Source organism: Sapajus apella, unplaced genomic scaffold (genome assembly GCF_009761245.1).
Source record: "Sapajus apella isolate SASKATOON/1434 unplaced genomic scaffold, GSC_monkey_1.0 scaffold27, whole genome shotgun sequence".
Taxonomy (NCBI): Eukaryota; Metazoa; Chordata; class Mammalia; order Primates; family Cebidae; genus Sapajus; species Sapajus apella.
The window spans coordinates 17,993,087-18,014,085 of NW_022436967.1; the positions used below are offsets into that span (position 1 = coordinate 17,993,087).

At 37.8% G+C, this 20,999-nt stretch overlaps 1 protein-coding gene across 3 annotated transcripts in view; it reads left to right on the forward strand.

Annotated features, from left to right (window-relative positions):
- NDNF (neuron derived neurotrophic factor) overlaps nucleotides 1–20,999 on the forward strand; it is a 44,240-nt gene that overhangs the window by 14,198 nt on the left and 9,043 nt on the right. For 2 of the 3 annotated variants that reach the window (XM_032292417.1, XM_032292418.1), the window contains exons 2-3: nucleotides 13,336–13,524; nucleotides 18,795–18,919. In XM_032292417.1, the coding sequence (XP_032148308.1) occupies nucleotides 13,337–13,524; nucleotides 18,795–18,919 (313 nt within the window). In that variant the 5' untranslated portion in view covers nucleotide 13,336. Of the gene's footprint in view, nucleotides 1–13,112; nucleotides 13,118–13,335; nucleotides 13,525–18,794; nucleotides 18,920–20,999 lie in introns of those variants that run through there. The other variant, XM_032292416.1, reaches the window with a different exon arrangement.

Sequence of the window (20,999 nt, forward strand, 5' to 3'; positions counted from 1 at the left end):
ATATGAGCATACAGAAGTGCACAACCAAATTTCACTTGTCACTGTTGAAGATTGAGTCTTAAAGAATGAGTAGAAGTTTGCCAACCAGAGAGGCAATAAAGGCATCCTAGCAAAAGAAATGGCCTGGGCCTAAGCTAGAGGCTCTTGCTGGGAATATGAAGCAGAGGATGAGGAGCTTATAGGAAATGAGTGTGGCAGAGTGCAGGGCTTGAGAGTGAAAGACCTCATGGGCCATGGACTTCATCCTCTGGGTAATGGGAAGCCATTTGACTTTTTTTTTGGAAAAGTGAAACATTTTTGTTTGTAAAGGTGCCATTGTCAGTGCTGTAGAAAATGAATGAGAGATATTGGAAATGGGTATGAGAACAGTTAGATGGGACGCAGTCTAACTGCTTTCATACCCATTTCCAGTATCTCTCATTCATTTTCTACAGTACTGACAATGGATAATCTGAGGCATTGGCAATTTGGATAGAAAAGAACAAATTTGAGAGAATATGCAGCAAGTGGATTGGCAGGATTTGATGGTTAATAGGACATGGGGATGGAAAGTCAGATAGCATGGAGGTCTCTAGTTTCATAACTGGAAATATCGTCCTGTTGCCCTGACATGTCCTGATGTTCATGCAGCATCTTTGTTTACCCTTCAGCAGCCTTGTCAGGAACTACTGTTGCATTTCAGTCAACAAACATGGAAACCAAGGCTCAGAGCAGTTGCATCATCTACCCTCAGTAGTATGGAGGCATTCTGGCAGAGGGAGGAATGGAGCTTATATTCCATTTCAAGCCTGACTCTCTCTCGAGTCTGGCTTGCAGAGGCATCCACTGAGTCATTTTACACTGTTGAGGGTTAGGTGCCTGGGCTTCAGAAGGAGAATGAATCTGAAGCTAAGAATTAGCTTTGAGGGTTTGGTAAACAGCTGCCCCCAACTTCTTTGCATAGTACAGAAATTTTAGGAATTTTTCTGATGGGAGATATTTCAGATTGCTTTGCTGTCTGCTGTTAGCTTCTTGAAAACTGTATAATTCAACAAATATTTATCCATTGCCTACTTTGCACAAGAAAACTAAAAACAGCTACGTAGGGGATATAAAAATGAGCAAAAAGTAATTTTTGTTCATAAACTTGTGTTTATATAAGCCCCATGAAGAACTTTTTTATAAGTACAAGAAAAGTATAAAAATAATTATAATTCAAGTGAGATGAGAAAGTAACATTAAAAAACAAAGTCTTTGGTTTCACCAGAAGACTGTAATTCCATCTTATTGGTCTCTGAGGTTCCCAGGGACTTGCAGTAGGCACTTCATAAACACTGGTTGACTTATTGACAGTGTACAGAGAGAGCTCAGATAACAAACCATCTAAATAAACACCACACTGTTGCAATTCTATTAAGAATCTCCCCAGAGATTTTATAGCACTCTGTTTTGGATATCTCAGTCCAGCAAGTCAGGAAGCATCCTCCCTCTGTAGGAACACTTCCTACCTTTCAAATTGCTTCCTTCAGTGGAACGGCTTTGTCATGTATGCCTTTATGTTGCTGAGCTCCAAGCTCCTTCCCCCTAAAATCACGGGTACTGGCTGGGTGAGCTGGAGAGCCTCTAATCTGTCTCATCTGATAATGGACGTCAGAGCATCTGGTTTCATCCCTGGGTTTAACACTGGCCAGTTATTCCTCACCTGACATGACTGCTGGGCCTCAGTGAGCGAGTGCCTGTCTTCCGGCCCTCATAGCTTGGCAGTGTGTCCCTCTTTGTGGCTGATGGTTGCAGTTAACTCAGGTGAGGCAGGTTCCCAGGTACAAATCCTGGGACACCAGTGTTTGTCCTTCTGCTGTCTCTTCCTCAGGGTTCCCGTCTGTTGAACGTCCCTTCTGTTTCCAAAATCCCGTGACTCTGTATGGCTTACTCTTTATGCAAGGCCTTGCTGAAATGTTCCTTCCTCACAGAGGGCTTCTTGACCACTTAAGCCTGCAAGGGCCCTTTATTCTCCAACCTTCACCTCTCTATATGTCCCTTCTAGCCCCTTAGCCTGTATCATTTTCTTTAGAGAGCTCAGTGCCCTCTGGAATCATTCTATTAATTACCTTGTTCTTCACTTGTTTTTCATCCCTCTGATCCACTGAGTATAAGCTCTACATGCTCAAGATCTTCACACATCTTGTTCCCTACCTCATTCCCAGCAGGTCAGGCAGGGCCTAGTACAGAATAAAGTGGAATCACCCAGTGAAGTCTATATTCCCACCATCCTTGCTCTTTTCTGTTGTTACTGCCTTGTTGGTGGGTATCACTTCTTATGACATCACTAGAAGCTGGGTTATAAAAGATTTCTTTGATGGAAACTTTAGGGCGGATGAAGCCCATGTGTTTAACAGACATCGCCAGCAGAATCACCAAGGCAGTTTTTAAAACCAGGTTTGTCATAGAAACATCTTTGAACTTGCATCATTTTAAGTACCTTGTCCTGTTAATATGGTGAGTAGAACTAGAAAACCATTTTGAATGTTTAAGATCCTTTGAGAAGATAGTGCGTATGGCCGGAGATAAATGGAAAATATGCAAAAATTCAAGGTCGTGCCTAAATGAAATGATTGATAGTTTTTAAGAATCTTTTTTTCTTGCTGTAGTATTATGTTTTAGTCTTTCAGTTTTATCCTTGCTGTTACTAGCAAACAAACCAGTAACTGTCTCAGTTCAGAAGAAACAGTGATGGTTCAATTTGATCCATCAGTATTTAGTGAGCATTTAACGTGTATTGCAAAATGTATGAAAAGATTGATCTTTCCCTTTTAGAGTATCATATGTCAAAGCTTGCTGTCTTGAAGACGCTGCCAGGAACTTCCTTACTCTCTCCAGCCTGGTTTTCTCGACTGTCTCAGTGGTTGCAGTGAATTCCCTCCAATTCTGGATTATTCCATTGCCTTTAGAATTCCTCCAGCGATGGTGCTGCTACCCAAATAAGTGCTTAGTAGCACAAGTTATATGGCATTTGGCAAGTCTCAGTTTGTAGGAAGGTGCATAGGTTTTATTTGGCCTATCTGTTTGGACATAGCTTATAAGCAGGTCTGGTCACATATACCAAATAGTAATATTTTCTTGTCAAATTTTCTTACCTTCTCTATCTGTCTTTCTTAATTCTGTTTCCTGCTCATTTACCATAAGCAACCACTTTACAGGATGAAGATATGCCTTTGGACTTTTCTCCTCTGGGTACTTTTAACAAATTGGTTGGCCTCAAATAATATGGATCCCTTCACTTAAAATTTAAGTTCATAGAAGCAACTTCCGGGGAGTGGTGCATGTGTGTGTGTATGTATTGCCTTTCTCTTATATGTCTCTTCAACCATCCAGGTATCTGGCCGTTCTCATTTCCCACCATGATAATTGAAATCAGTATTTTTAATTTTTTAACCACACATCCTACTTTCAACCATAGCCTTTTCTCATTTATGTTTCTCATCATATAAGAGAATCCTTCCTCTTTTCTCCTCTGTTCCAATACCTTCTTAAATATAATAACTAATTTTTAAAACTGCATCTAAGATAGACAACTATTCAGGTTATTTGGTGCCACTGAAAATTCTATGTGAGTCATTTATTTTTCTCATTTTTTACACCTTTGCATTACTTTATGTTTGTCACTTTATCATATGCATGATCTATAATCAGTGTGTTATTTTTGATTTCTCTTTTTCCCTCACTTTCTCCCTTCAGCTTACCTGCACATTCTGGCAATCCAACCTCCAAAACATATCCTCAATTTTTCCATTAATCCTTATCTCTACAAAGTTGAAACAATCACCATCTCTACCATTGACAACTGCAGTAGCCTTCAGCTGATATTTTTGCTTTCACAACGATGAAATAGTTTTCTGCTTTAAAAAGTACCCCATCTCTGAAATCCATTTTCTACACAATAGACAGAGTTATCCTTAAAAAAAGCTTAGATCACTTCATGGCCTTCATTTGCTTAAAGAGCTTTCCACTCATGCCTGTAATCCCAGCACTTTGGGAGGCCGAGACAGAAGGATCACCTGAGCCCAGGAGTTTGAGGCCAGCCTGGGCAACATGACAAGATCCCTTCTATATAAAAATTTAAAAAGTAGCTGAGTAAGGTAGCACACACCTGTAGTCCCAGCTACTCAGAAGGCTGAGGCGGGGGGATCACTTGAGCTCAGGAGGTAGTGGTTGCAGTGAGCCATGATTGCAACACTGCACTCCAGCCTTGGGAACAGAGCAAGACCCTATCTCAAAAAGTTGGTGGTGGGGGCTTTCCAACACACTTAGAACAGAATTCAAACTCCTTAATACAGGTGCAAATCTCTATGTGATCGGAACTTATATTCCGTTCTTCCCTCACCCACTCTATTCCACACTGATGTCCTTTCCTTTTGCCAACACCTCAACTTAATGCCACCTCAGTGCCCTTACACCAGCTGTTTCTCTGCCCAGAATGATTTTTCTCCTGACACTTATTTGCTTCATTGCCTTCTTCTTGTCATTCAGATCACAGCATAAATGTCATCTCCTCTAAGAAAACTTCTCTAAACACTCAATCTAAAATGGCCATAACTACGGTCTTTTACACAAGCCTATTTTAATTTTTAGCATAACTAGCAGCAATAGTGTTTTCTTGTTTGTGTATCTGTTTATATGTTGCCTGTCACTCCTGCTAGAACACTCACTTCCTGTGGTCACCACTGTCCCTAGGAGAGTATCTGGCGTGTAGCAAAAAAACTTCTGTAGATACTGAATTAAAAAATAATGAATGAGTGGAAATGCTGACATTGGACTCTTGGTTGGGCAGGTACATTTCCCCCCATAAATAGAAGATAAGTTACTAAGATGCATTTTTTTTGAGACTTTGCATTACCAGTTGAGTTTGGAGTATGAAACCAATATTTGGCAAACTCTTATTCTCTTCATTTTTGCTCTTTTGGACATATTTAGGTTTTGGTATCCTAAGAAATCCATGGAGTATCTTACTGAAGAGTTCACTTCTTGGATAAAATGGTTATAAAAATCAAACTGTTAGGGGGCTACACATTGCAAGGACTCAGTATTTTTTTGTTGACTGTGTCAATTCATGCCTCTCACCTTCCAGGCTGATATGTGCTGTTGCTAAATGTTACTGGCACACTGCCATGCTCTATCTTAGCTAAATTTCAGTAGAGAATGAAGTGTGCAGTTTGTAAACTGCTTTGGGGAATGTTGATCAGGAAGTCATTTTCATTTTGTTGCAGATCAACAGGAAATAAGGCTTAGTTGCCAAACAAAAGCAAGAAAAGCAACCAAGCATGTTATTCCTTCCTTTGGGGCTTTCACTATTCCAAGAATCATTAGCATCTCCTAAGATAGTGGAAGTTATCCCAGCTATCTCAGTTTCACATATAGAGGACATTTTGGTAGAAAGAAGATATTTAGTATTTTGTTCAGTTTTTCTTTGCATTCTCTTATACACTGTTTTTAAACTTTATCATATTTTCTAATCACCCATCTGATACATTTTAAGAGTTCTACTCCTGTCTTTATTAAAATGAGTCTAGCTTCCTGAACTACAGACCACTCCTATCTATGGGACATTTATTTTGACCATTTCTGTTGTTCATTTTTCTTCTCATTGGCATTAATATTGACGGGAATACAAGATTACTTACTTTGAAATCTGATCCTCTTTGAGGTAATTCTTATTCTGTAGGCTTGGCCATCTTTTAAATTAGAATGCCCTAATGTTATCCCTGTTATGAACTCTACATCATGAGGCTCAGAGGGAGTGCATGACAGAATGGAAACTTTATTCGAATCTTTGGTATGTTTTAATTTCACATTGCTTTTTTATATTAACCTAATTTCCTTCCAGAAGGAAAGTTGGCAGTCATTTAGAGAAGTGCTAAGGGAAGTTGAAATCATTGCAGTTGAAATGCATGTGAAAGTCCCTAATCCATAGATTATTGACATAATGAACTCTAAAACCCTTAATAATCATGCCACTGTTTACTGACAGCCTGCATTTAAAAAGCTTTAGTGCATGAGTTCTGTACATAATAGCTGTACTTTGTTGGGCTAGGTAGAAGTTGGCATGTTACTGTAGAGTGAGAGCTCACCTAGCATGTGCCAGAGATCTCTCCTCGGGGCAGACCAGGAACCCTTTACTTCCATCTGCTTTATTTTTCCCTTTTCAAATACGGAAATGCCAGCCCATCATACGCTGTATTTCCTTCAAATTTTTAACAAGTTCTGATTTTAAGAACAAGTAACTTCAGACATTTTCATTATTTGCAAAAGAAAACAAAAAAACTTTTGGGAATTCAACTTTTTAGTACTGCATTTTTGCCTTGAGGGAGTCCGTAAACTCTGGCACATGGTGGACATTCAGTACTAAAGTTTGCAGTCCCCTTTGCTTGCTGCCCAACAAGTCATGGCAAACACAAAGCTCTTCCCCCACCCAAAGCTATACATTTTTTTCTTACACCTAGACCAAATGCTTCAGATTTATTATCATATGTGACATTCATGACTCAAACAAAAACAAATGCCCTTGAGTTTAAAAATAGAAATTTCAAAGACTAAATATTTGCACATAGAAAGGAAAATAACAGAAATGTTTGTGCTAGACCATTCCTTGAAATTATTCTTGCTAAATTATAATCCTGCACTTTCCACTCTCTGTAATTAAACTTTAGATTTCATTTATTCTAGATACATTTGCTTCAAGTAAATATGAATGCCCATCCTTTTTTTTGTTATTGTAAATTTATTTCAACTTTGTGATCTGCACATGATCAGGCACATTAGATAATTTTTAAGTGAATCTCAGTGATACTATATATTTTTTTCAAATTGTATGCTTTGGGTTATATTTATACTGATGAATCTGATCTTAAGTTTTATAATATGTGAAGCATATAAAAGCTTGATGACATTTTTGATGACTACATATATACATTTCTGCACGGAACTTGGTTGTTGGTGATAGAGGGATGGAGGAATTTGCTTTGATCCTATTATCACAGGTAGGTAAAGCTGTTGACTGCCGTTCTCAGGAAGCTGCGGTGCTGAGAAAGGTCATGGTGCCTTAACTTATATCACACGTCTATTTTGAGAGCCTTGGACAGTTACATGCAAGTCCAAAAGAACTTTATATTTACCAGATTTGCAATTCTTTGCAGTGCTGAGATAATATAACCAAATAGCAGTCTATAAATATTCAAGACAAAGTTTCTAGTGGTTGAAATAAGAGTCTGCTCTTAAGAGCCTTGATTGTTATATGTGGTAAAACCATTTAGTGGATTTTTATGTGATAAACAATTAGCCAGATTTATTTCTAATCACTGTTCATACAATTTTGAATAATAAATGTTAGGGTAACTAAGTGAACCAGTGGTTTGACCAAAATTGTTAAGTTGACTAGTTGATCTTGTGTAATTGCAGATAAATTTTGCAAAATGACATCAGTGAAATGGCTATAGACATTCTGGGCAAGTTCAATTTTTTTAAAGGTATTTTGTGCTTTTTTGATGATAGAGGTAATTCTGGATATTTAATTGAAACTGATGAATTATCCAAATTCCCTTTAAAGTTTTACTTTGCTTACCATTGACCATTTTATAATTCACAAGCATTTCCACAGGCTTGTGGGAAAAGGGTATGGCAGGTCAGTTGGACCATTTATTTTATCTAAAAGTTCCGTAGAATATGAAGTTCAAAATAATGTAAAGAAAGTTTTAGAATTGTTTGTACATGTTCAGCTATCCAACATTTACTCCCCTCCCTACTCCTTGCAAAACAATAAAAATGCTTTCAATCTATTCACTGACATTTTCTTTAAAACTGGAGGAGATGAAAGGGAGAAGCAAGTTCCCATCACTATAGTCCTAAAACATTACAAGGAATCCCTTCTCCACATCTCTTGGGTTGTATAGTATTTGCCTGCTCACCAGAAAGAGGGCAGCAGATGTTCCATTTTATATTTAAAAGTTTCCTCTTTGGGGACTACTATTCATTTGCCTTAACTACAACGTCAACTGGTTGAACTTATAATGTTTCTACATTTTTGATATAAAAATATGTGTATGTATATATTCATACACCATATAAACTATTTACTTTGGATTATCCAAACCTATCTCTACATTTCTAAGAATAGACTATATGGTTAATCTTGGGACAATTTTATTTTTCCTTTTAACTTGTGGGATATTGGCATTCCAAAGAAAAAAACTGTCTCATATTACCAATAATCTATTTTCCAAAGATTGAAGTGTATCAAATAATTAGGTCATTTTTATTTTCTCACCTCAGTTTTAGCAGGATCTGAGGGCTTGTGCCAAATATGAAGAAGGCCTTTGACAACATAAAAATAGCAGAATTATGGATTAGCATCTATCTTTTATTCATTACAAGTTTTCAGTTGAAACAAAGTCAATTTTCTCAGTAATAGAGTAACACCACCAAGTTCTTCTGGGTTGTGAATAACTGCAACCAAGTTGATCTGCCTAGCAAAACAAAAATATTTGGAATTATCCTAGCAACTTTCAACTTATGTTTGAACTAAAGCCTAAATTGTAGAAAGATAGCAAGATTTGTTGCTGTGCAAACACATTTCCTACATCATCCACCAGATGGCCATGAGAAAAGAAAGAGTGCTTAAAGTGAAACTCTGATTAGTGTTATTTAATATAAAGTTTAAATCTAGATAAGCTCTGGATACCTAGAAGTAACAAAAAAGAAATGAGAGGAGAAGTTATGCCATTAGAAGGCACTTTGTAATCTTAGAAAAAAAGTCTGTTATTATAAATTAATTTAAGGCTTATGCTTAAGAAGAATGAATATTCATTTGTTTATTTTAAGTGAGTAATTCTTAAACTGTATACCTGAGAGAGAACATTTTATGGGTGGGGAAAACGTATAAAATCTTAAAAAACCACCATTTAAATAATATCTATGTAAACCTTCAATTTTTGGACAGTAAATGTAAGTTGTAAAAACATACACAATGTATCTGCTCTGTCATTTTTTTATTAGCTATATTCAGTGCTTCTTTTAAATACATTTTAACTTCTTCCTGTAACCTGATCATATTGAACAAGCCAACAATGTTCCCTAATATTTAAGCTTTCTCCCAATAATAGTTGCATGTTACTAGAATAATATTTTGAGAATCAGAATCCGACAGAGTATAAATTCCTGTGTTTGGGGGCCATACTAATTTTTAAAACTTTTTTGAAAAGCGTGTTTTGCCCATAATTGGTATAGCAATTAAATGGTTAAAACGATTTCAGAAACAAAAAAATATGACCTGATGGAATTTTAGTTTGGGAAGTATGATGTTTTTGATAAAGCAAAAGATAAAGTTGAGTCTATTACCTATTGGTGATAGTCTAAATAGTATCTACCTGAGCCAATAAAGTAGGTAAACCAGTAAAATAGTTTATAAATTGAAGCTTAATGTCAAAAACTATTGGAAGAGTTGAGATTTTAGTGCACTTGCAATCTAATAAATTAGTCTGTCATGGTTTCATGGATGCTAGAAGAAGGCATGATACTCCTGGATCAGATAAAGGACTTTATTACTCAGAACAATGCAGTAGGCATAGTATCATTATTTTTTCTACTGGCTGCCTGACCACTATTTCCCACAGGATAATGCAAAGAGGGCCAGAGACCACCAGCCCATGCTTTGGATTTTATTACAGGAGAGGAGAGGATCCCTGAATTTAGGGACCTAAAATCTTTTATAATGGGTGGTAGTCATGCCTGCTCTTTGTTCCAGAGGCTTTATCTTCCAAGGTCGCTCAATATTATTGAAAAGGTAATGTGGAACAAAAGCAATCAGTACTTCTGCTCCCAAGATATGCAAAAAGAAACACAGAGACCCATGGAGAATTGCCACCCAACACTTACTCTGCATAATTCTATAACTTGAAATTGTTTATTAATATTAATTTGCTAAGTAGCTGACTTGGAGAATATATAATAATCAGATTTACCATATTTTAAGCCACCTAAAATAAATAGTTCATGTTTTTTACATCAGATAGTATTTACCATGTAACCTTACTTAGCTAAGTCTCAATTTGATCATTTTTAAAAAGAGAAAAAAGAATAGTGCCTACTTCATAATGTTGTTGCTAGCATTAGATGAAATAATATATTTAAAGAACTTAGAAGAATGCCTGGTATGCGGCATGTATACAACAAAATTTATTAATATTGTTTTTATTTCAGAAATCTCAGAATTGTTTTTTTTTCTTTTTTTAAGATGGAGTCTTGCTCTGTCACCAGGCTGGAGTGCAATGAATGGTGCGACCTCCGCTCACTACAGCCTTGGCAGCGCAGGGTTCAAGAGATTCTCCTGCCTCAGTCTCCCGAGTAGCTGGGATTACAGGCACCCACCACCACACCCAGCTAATTTTTGTATTTTTAGTAGAGAGAGGGTTTCACCATGTTGGCCAGGCTGGTCTTGAACTCCTGACCTGACCTCAGGTGATCTCCTGCCTTGGTTTCCCGAAGTGAGGGGATTATAAACATGCCACATACCAGGCATTCTTCTAAGTTCTTTAAATATATTATTTCATCTAATGCTAGCAACAACATTATGAAGTAGGCACTATTCTTTTTTCTCATTTTTTTAGTTAGTCAATTTAATAAAGAAAGAGTTCTTTCCTAGGGCAGTTTAGGATGCAGAGAAAGTTCCTAACCATCGTGACTATTTTCCCAACTCAGGGGCTGACCTAAATATCCCAGATATCCTGGGTCGTTGGGCAGCTTGTCCTGCTAAGTCATACTGTGGCACTGCCATTGGTAGCTTTGTGGGCAAACATGGGGCCTGAGGAGGTAAGCCTTGAGTGGCTCTGAGGCAAACATGCCTGTGTATCTCACTTTCAAGTTCTCTCGTAGTATGTTTGCTATAAGTTCCTAACAAGTATGGAGAGCCAAATTCTAGCTATTTCTAAAGAGATTTTCTTCTTTAATTGGCCTCTTCTGTCCTTACAAGGCAAGTTTTGGGGATGGTACTACAAAGAGAGATGAACTGGTAGAGTTGTATGTGGCATTTCTATGGTATTTCTAAACAGAGGTAGCATAGCAAATGCCATTTGGATTTTCCATTTTTGTTAGCTCCAAACAAAAGAGGAGCAAAGGGAAGGGACAGAAAGCGGCGAGGGAGGTCCCATTCAGGTCAGTCCACCATGTCCTTGCTTGGTTAGACTAGATCAACCTAGTCTTGATTTTGACCCATCCAGCCGTCTTTTGCAGACATAACCCTTGTGTACTGTTAGTAACTCTCATGAGCTCCCACTGGCATCCCCAACTTCTTTCAGATTTCTCCTTGACAATCGTCTGGATACCTGAGGGAGAGATTATTTCATGCTACTTAAGGAGTCCTGGTCTCATTCTTAAACTGCCAGCTTGTTAGGAAGAAGAGGTTTTAGTTCAGTCACAGAAGCATTGCTCATCAGAGATCACCCATTCAAACTCTTTGGAAAACCGAGGTCCGGAGTGGCTATGTGAATTGCCTAAGATCACACATCTAGTTAGGAACTGAAACTAAACATCAAGTTTCTTAGTTCTCAGTTGAATTTTCTTACATTTTCAATACAATTAAGAAATAAGAGTAGGAAATAAAAGCCTCGTAATAAGTTATTATGGCTTTCTGGAGAGATATTACAGAGGATGAACACTGGGCCCTGCAGTCAGAACCACCTGTATTTGTATCCTTTCTCTACTTACATAATGGAGGTTTATTTTTGCATAGGATAGCAGCGACTTCACAGGCTGATTGTGAGGACTAAATGTAGTGGTGCAACATATGAACTTAGCACAGTGCTTTGCACATAGTAGCTCTAAATCACTTCAGATATTTTGTTTGAAAACTGCACAACACAGAGCAGAAAAGAATATTTGGAAAAAAGAAGTAAAATGCTTTTTGCACAAGCTCACTGTGAAAAAAACAACTCTCATGTCCACATTGTAAAAAAGAGAATGTTTATTTCTTTTAAAATATACATTTTTTTGCTATCTGAATCTGTTTTTGATAGCATTCAAAAAAAGATAAAACTAAAATCAAATGATGTTTTAAGTAGAGGTTGATTACAGTAATGTCCATTTAAAAATAAAACTGGCATTCACCTCATCTTAAGTTATCACAAATATTTGCTATTTAAAGTACCTCAATGTAAAAACATATTTCTCTGATGAGAAAGATAATTCCCTGATGAATATTAAGTCAAAGAAGTAAAGGAAAACAATTCTTTACATATTTCTTTCTGTGAGAAAAAAATTTACCAAATGGTCAGAGGAAGCAAAATTTTTCACGCGCACCTGTCATGTCAAGGAATTTGCCTACCTGGGGCTTCCTGTTGGGAACACCAAGACATGTGGAACACAGTGTCTGTGACAACACCCCTACAGCAATGTACAGTAGAGAATGACTCATCTTTATTTAGAGAATCTTTGATGAAAGTCAGTGACACATGCCAAAATGTAACTCTGCTGTAGGTTAAAACAAATGTTTTAAATATACATCTTTCTAGCTTGATATGTGAGTGGGGGTTCAAGCCCACTTCCTAAAATGATGGGATGTATATGTCAACGCTGTGTTGAAGACTCTCGTACCCGATAACTAGACATCAACAACTAACTCATCTTGTAATTTTGAACAAATTGCTTAATCTGCGAGGAAGATGAACTTTATGATTTCTAAAAATCCCTGACTTATGAAAGTTTGATCTTGGAAAAAGCATAATACTATATAGAGAGAGTTATACATGTTTAGTCTGTAGTCAGATTTTAGGGAAGAATAAAAACAACTGAGCAGTGATGATTTTCTGGTTCTCAAAGAGTCTCTGTGATTTATGTTGAATGTAATAGTTCAACCACACCATCAATTAGCAACTTCACTGCTGAGCAATGATACCAACCAACCATTGGTTTAAGCTTTAGAATAGTTCAAAGAACTGACCATAAGAGATTATTTTTGTATAAGCTTTGAGACATTGACACAGTGTTATCTACAATGTTCATATAGGCTTCTGCTGTAATGAAGTGAGGGTTTTCTCTCTGAATACCCAGGGAAGTTAATGCAACAAGAGTCTTTTCATTTCAAAATCTTTTTAATGTCTGAAATTCTAGTGAATTTATTCTCAACATCATGAAGTCATTTGAAGAAAAAATGTAGGAAAGTTCCCTTCAAGATCATGTGCATGTATCCAAAATATGTGATGCCTCCCTAAGTTTCCATCAAAACTAAAATAGTGTTGACCCTTTAGAAAGTCTGTGACTTGCCTGAGTGTCTGCCTGCAGAACTAATACAAGCAGTCATTTCTGTTGCCTCAGGATGGTGCTGCTCCACTGGTGTCTGCTGTGGCTCCTGTTTCCACTCAGCTCAAGGACCCAGAAGTTACCCACCAGGGATGAGGAACTATTTCAGATGCAGATCCGGGACAAGGCATTTTTTCATGATTCATCAGTAATTCCAGATGGAGCTGAAATCAGCAGTTATCTCTTTAGAGATACACCTAAAAGGTATTCTCCCTGCAGTATTTTCTTTATTAAAATGCTCACAAGTGATGCCTCCAAAAAAGAAAATAATCTTTTAGACTTAGTTCAGATAATTTACAAATCAACCTATGAATGGTATTACTGATTTTCTGGGTGAAGATGGACATGCAACTTCTAATTATGACATAGAAACTGTTTGATGCCTGCTGATTGTCATCTCCTTTTGGGTAGAGGAGGCAATGCTTACATTTCTTAAACTTTAGAATGATTATTTTCTTATTTTCATTACAATAGAACTAAGAAGGATTCTGTAGGATTAAAATGAAATCAATTTTCATGAATATGTATGATTCTTCAAGAGTTTGCATTAAGCTTCATTTTTGTTTTTGAGACAAGGTCTCACTCTGTAGCCCAGGTTGGAGTACAGTAGCACAATCATGGCTAACTGTAGCCTCAACATCCCAGGAGGACACAATCCTCCCACCTCAGCCTCACAAGTAGCTAGTACTACAGGTCTGGTGTGCCACCTCGCCCAGCAAATTTTTAAAATTTTTAGTAGAGATGGGGGTTTCACTATGTTGCCCAGGCTGATCTCTAACTCCTTTGCTCAAGTGATCCTCCTGCCTCAGCATCCCAAAGTGTTGGAATTACAGGTGTGAGACACCACACTCAACACATTGTTTTAGGAGTATAATATTTCTTTACCAAATATCATCAGATACTAAGAGAATCAAACTAAAAAGTCATAGCAACTGACATTGTTTATTTACCTTTACTCCAACATCAACAAATTGGGCTCACATAAAGTTTCTAAATATTTTGACCTTTAAAATTTATATATATATATATATATAATATGTTATAAATTACTTGTATTTAACCTTATCTACTTTGTAGTGATCAAACTCTTTTCTCCCTTTACAAGTTTAGAACACACAGTTAATCTTCGGATAATTACATTTCAAAACCAGTTGCTCCTTCTAACCTGGGATACATTGACATTCCAAAGGATTAAACTGTCTGAGAACATCAGTAATTCATTTTCTAGAGATTGAGGTGTATCAGATACTTAGTCATCTTTTCAGTTCTGATTAACAGTAATCATGAAAGTTGGTGATCTGAACCCCTTCCACTTAATGGCCCAGTTGCATCTCCATCTGCTTAGTCAAAATGATGGCAGGTGATCAGTTTTCCTACATTGACTGGAGTGAACTATTGTTTGGATATTATTTCAGCACTGCTTGAGTGAAATTATTTGTTTGCATGAACACACTAGACTAGTAACTGACTTGTCAGTAACATATAAAATAATTATGAATCTTTAAATGACATTCCTGAGAGTAAAGGCAGAAGAGGAAAGGATGATTACATTGAAGGAACTTGCTTGCTGTCTTGGTCCTGACTAAAATTGAGTCTGTAAAAATAGTAAAAGGCATATAAAGCAGTCGTACTACTTTAACTTAATCTTAAATGTTAACTGAGCTCTTGGTGAACACATTTGGCTTTTCATATTATTTTGCCCTTTGAAATTTACGTGTGAGTGAAATCAAATCAAAATTTTTCTGTAGAAATTACCTTCATTTCCCAAATGCACTTGTGCACTGCCTTCTTTGCAGCATAGTTTAAACACAGCATTCCTCATTATATAATCATCACTTAAGCAAATAATTTATCTTCTTTAGTCTTCCAGTTTCTTAAAACTTAAATAAGTTTTGCCTCTAAGAGTTGTTTTAGAAATTACACTTTTTAAGAAAAATTCCATGTTTTTATTATGAGACATTATAAAACAGCATTTTCTCATTTTTATTTCTTTCATTTATTCATTCTTTATTTTTATCTTTTTTCCAGCAATAATCATTGAGGCCCTTGGTAGCCACAACTGGAAAAAATGTTAACATGAACTAGTAAAAGCAGACTTACACTAGTAATGAATTATAGCCACAAGTAGAAACTTCATTTCTAGGGGTGAAACGTGCAGTGATAAACACACATAGATGTTGTTGATATTCCAACTAAAAAAAGAAATTCCAGATAAAGTTGCATAGCAGTAAATTTAAAAAGACAACAAACACATTAATTATTCTTATTTTTATACATAAATTCCAAAGGCTAAATGACTCATGGTGCGTTTATCCCTCAGCTTTGGCACTATAATTCTGTGCCATGTTTCCTTAGTTATTAATTACGTTTCTGTATCCCTCACTAGCCAGTAAATCTCTTGAATACGTAGATTATGTCCTGTTATCTCTGATTGTCACTCTCTTCTACAGCTGCTTTGTGGATGGTAGACAATAAATGTCTGTCAAATTGTTAAATATATTCAAACTATCATGTATCCCTAATCGTAAGTGCTTCCATATGAAAATGTTGACTTAGAGGGACTCCCTGCTGCTTTATATGCATAATGGTTACCTTGTGGAATGCAAGTATTGTTTTATTTGTAATTGGTCACCTGTGACCGATATTTAAGTTACTGAGACACAGTTTGGGAAATAAACTACTTCCTTGTATGAAATGAGAACAGAAGATAATAGACCAATGTGGACATTGTTTCCTTCTGTGGCATTGGTTAGCTCTGCTGTTCAGATAAAACTCAACATCAAACAAGAGGTTTTCAAAACTCTTTTACTTTCATGATGTCAAACTAGTTACATTGTTGTACCTATGTCTTTGTAATATAGATAGGCTCAATTGTGTTTATATGGTTAATAACTCCCATGCGACCTGGCCAAAGGGACAAAATTCTACTCACAAAAAGTAGACTGCAATGAAAATTAAGCCTTCCGACACTCTCCTCAGGAATGCTTATGGTACATTAAACTTTCCATACAGTAAACAATTCAATCACCTATTTCGTCTAGATGATTGTTTAACTTTACTGTTTATAAATAAGTTGCTTTTGCATTTATAGGGTCTTCGCTTTATTTGTCCACCCACTGCCCCCTTCACATTCTCCATCTCCAAATGCATCTTTGAATGGCGGTGGTTGGGGGGAGGTACTTATATTTCCATTCAGATCCTGTATCTTCAGATAGAAGCAGATTCTAGGTATATGAACCAGGCCAGAGCAAGAAGTTTGGTGTTAGGATTCTTAGGTTTTATTTACTCATTTAGTAATTCAATGATTTTAAAATGTTGATCAAGCACCTACATGCAGAAATCTGTGCTAAGTGATGGGAATACAAAGGTGATAAATGAACCCTAACAAGGCCCTTTTGAGGAAAATGATAATAATCAAATAATAATACAATTATGTAGTCACAAGTTATAATACGTGCCCAAAAGTAAAAAGTAAAGGACATTCTGAGAATACATAAGAGGATCTGATCCAGAGTGAGGTGGAAAATGCACCCCTGAAGAAATGACTTTAAATGTGGGTCTGTGTCACAAACCTCTGCAGTGACAGGGCCTCTGCCCACCTCACCTGTCTTTTGTCCTGTGACTACCCATTTAAGTCTCTGTGCTCAAACCCCAAAGGGCATCCTTAGTTCCCAAACCCTACCTACCCTATCATTTATGGGATGTGGTTTTCTCTGCCTGAAATGAACTCCTTTGTCCCTACTCACATTGAAAGTCACTTCTTCAAGGATGAATTTCCTTTAGTTTAAAAGGCTAAAATAAATCTCAAGGAATGTTTGTTGGATGAACTAATGAGTAGTTTCCTATATATTCACTTTCACTACCTCCAAATCATTCCTTAAAACTGCAGCAAGAGGAATCTCCTAAAAAAGCAAATATACTATGTGTCTTCCAGCTCAGAGTCCTATAAGAGCTTTAGATTTTAGCTGTGGGAAACAATTCCTTAATTGTATGAGCCTGGTTGAGGTCACACAGGGAATGAGCATAGGTGGAAAAGAGACGTCCAAGCATAGTCTTGTGGTTCACTCCTGACATTAGAGTTTGGGGAGGTGAGAAGGAACCAGTAGAGACCTCTGGGGTTGGAGACTCTGGTGGTCAGTGTTGGTCATGGTTATGGAGAGAATAGGAAGACGAGAGATACCCAGGAGGTTCAATCCACAGGAGGCAAGGCCTGCTTTTCCCTGCATGGAATCAATGAGCAACTCTGGGCTTGCAGAACTGAAACCACGGTCTCCTGATTGGCAAGATTATAGGTTTTGAAAGATAAGTAAGTGAAACTGTGTAAGTCATTTGGAGTAACAATGTATGGTATTTCTATAGTTAAGCAATATTTTTATTCTTTTTAAAGCATTACAATAAAGGCTCAGGTGAAGGCATAGAGTAGAACATTTGATTTTTAAATTTTTGTTTTAAAATCATTAACTTATTTAATTCAACAGAAAATCTTGTGATCAAGAAATGTATCTTTCTACTGACTGACTCAGTGATCTTTAGTTTTTTAAAATATTTCACAATCTGGTGATTAGATAACACCACTCAAAAAGATATGAAATGGGCCAGACATGGTGGCTCACACATGTAATCCCGGTGCTTTGGGAGGCTGAGGCAGGAGGATCACTGGAGGCCAAGAGTTTGAGACCAGTCAGGGCACCAGAGTGAGACCCCCATCTGTACCAAAAAATTTAAAGATTAGCCAGATATGGTGGTGTACGCCTGTAGTCCCAGCTACTCAGGAAGCTGAGTTGGGAGGATCGTTTGAGCCCAGGAGTTTGAGGCTGCAGGGAGCTATGATCACGCTGCTGCACTCCAGCCTGGGAGACAGTGCAAGACTGTCTCAAAACAAACAAACAAAAAGATAAGAAATAGTAAAGCTGTGAATAAAAGTCACCAATATAAAAATGTGAATACAGCATGTTTTCTTTTTTTTGCCAGAGACAAACACTTTAGAACTAGGATGCTGTGAAAATGGTCTATTGAAATAGTTGCAATTATGTCAGAGTGCCCACAAGGTAATGTACAAATTTGTCACCAAACGTATGGAAGGCATAGCACCTAACAGGCTACAAACCTGGAAATTTTCTTGGTTGTGATTTATTTTGCAATGGCAGGGCCCGTGTTAAATAATAACAGACAACAGGTAAGTGTTGATTTTTAACTCAAAACACTTTGGGTTCAATGTATTTTATTTCACACTGTATCTGATGATAAATCTGGTTGCAGATTCTTGGGGCTGTTGGACTTCCACAGTCAATGCTGTATCATCTTTTGTGTCAAATAGCCAATTTTATTCTCTGTTAAGTGAAAATACAGTGACGTTTGATGAAAATTTTATAAAATTTATACAATGAAAAAACCACAAATGATTTCTGCAGTAAGTTTTGATTGTATATGTTAGAAAAAATTACCACAGTTTAACCTGGCCCACTTTCCCACAGGTATTTCTTTGTGGTTGAAGAAGACAATACTCCATTATCAGTCACAGTGACACCCTGTGATGCACCTCTGGAGTGGAAGCTGAGCCTCCAGGAGCTGCCAGAGGACACGAGTGGGGAAGGGTCAGGTAAGCAGCAGGATAGGTCTGACCCTGGACCTTTGAGTGGTTGGTTTTAAGGCTTGTGAAACATACAACCTTCTGTGTGTTAGTAAGAAAAAGTAGCATGCACAGGTGAAGCTGGAGGTATGAGATGGAGACAAGGAAAGTGGGAGGGTGGCATCAGATGACATTGACCCTGGTAAAATAAAAGGCTAGGAGAGACAGGTAGGGGGACTGACAGATTGAGGAGAAGGGGAGAGGTTTGGACTAACCTCTTCAGCTGTGGTTTGCAATCTTGCCTAAGCACCTTAATCTCATGTAAGGCTTTAAAAACCGCTGATGCCTAGATCTTGCAAAGGTCTGATTTAATTGCCATGGGGTGAGGTCTGAACATTGGGATTTTTAGCCCGCACCCTCCAGGTAATTCTGATTACAGCCAAGGTTAAGAACCTCTGATCTCCAGGGAATAAGAGGTGGAAACAGAGAGGCATTCAGCAGCAGTTAAAGGCCAAGATGAAAACAAAGTTAGTAGGATGAGTGGGCTAAGCATTTAAAGAAGACACAGATGATGGGGAGCAAATAATAAGATAAAAGGGAAACGAGAAGAGTCTGTGTGGAGCCCTGGAGTAAGGCTCTTTAAGGGCATCATAGGTTAAAGATGAAGGCTTGACAACGGGTGCCCTACAAAAGAGGCTAACAGGGAGCCATAGTAGTTCCAAAGAGGAACAATTAGGAAAATTGGAAAGCAATTAGGAAAATTATGGAAGTATGTATGGGGAGTAATGAGACTAAGATACAGAAAATGAATCTTGATGGGCTTTTGCTCTGTCACCTAGGCTGGAGTGCAATGGTGTAATCTTGGCTCACTACAACCTCCACCTTCCAGGCTCAAGCAGTTCCCCTGCCTCAGCCTCCAAAGTAGCTGGGATCGCAGGTGTATGCCACTAGACCCAGCTAACTTTTTGTATTTTTGTAGAGACGGGGTTTCACTATGCTGCCTAGGCTGGTCTCGAATGCCTGAGCTCAAGCAATTTGCCCACTTCGGCCTCCCAAACTGCTGGGATTACAGGCGTGAGCCACCGCACCTGGCCAAATCTTGATGCTAATATACCTGTTTGATGATTGTGTTTATCCCATGTTTTAGGAATATGAAATTCTGTGTAGCTCACTTTCAACCTGCAGTGATAAGCTGGAAAAGGTTTCTTCTTACTGTAGCTATCCAATCATTCACCAAGCCCTGGAAACTTATCTATACACTGATACCTGTGTGATATCTGATGCTTATAGTAACAAACGATGTAAAAAATTAGTTTAGCTGTAATACTATTCCCGTGTTATTCCTGCATGCATGTTCTATACAATGCACCTTAAACGATCCTTTATTTATTTATTTATTTATTTATTTATTTATTTATTTATTTATTGAGACAGGGTCTTGCTCTGTTGCCCAGGCTGGAGCGTAGTGGTGCAATCATAGCTCACTGCAGCCTTGAATTCCTGGGCTTAACCAATCCTCCTGCCTCAGCCTCCCAAGTAGCTGGAACTATAGGCACTTGCCACTGTGCCCAGCTAATTTTTTTAATCTTTATTTTTTGTAGAGACAGGGTCCCTCTTTGTTGTCCAGGCTTGGCTTCAAGTGATCTTCTAGCTGCAGCATCCCAAAATGCTGGGATAACAGGCATAAGCCATGACACCTGGCCAAACAGTCTTACTGGTACTTTATATTCTGTATTTTATTTCGTATTATTTATTTATTTACCAGGAACACGTGCACTTTATTGAATGCCATTATAGAAAAGTGTGTGAAGATAAAGGGCTGATACAGGATTCAGCTCGGGGCAGGGCGAGGAATGGAAGGTGGAGTACATGGGAAACCAGTCACGGGCAGAGCCCCTGGCCCGGATGATTCCTCTTGATCTATTGATAGACTTGCAAGATCAATACTGGGATGATGATCAGCAGAATGGTCATGATGATGCCCAAATCAGGGCCCAGATGTTCAGGCACTTGGCGGTAGAGGCATAGGCCTGGGCCCCGGTCAGGTCGCCAACCATCTTCCTGTCCCTAGACTTCAAGGAGTAGGGGAACACTATGAAGCCCAGGCAGC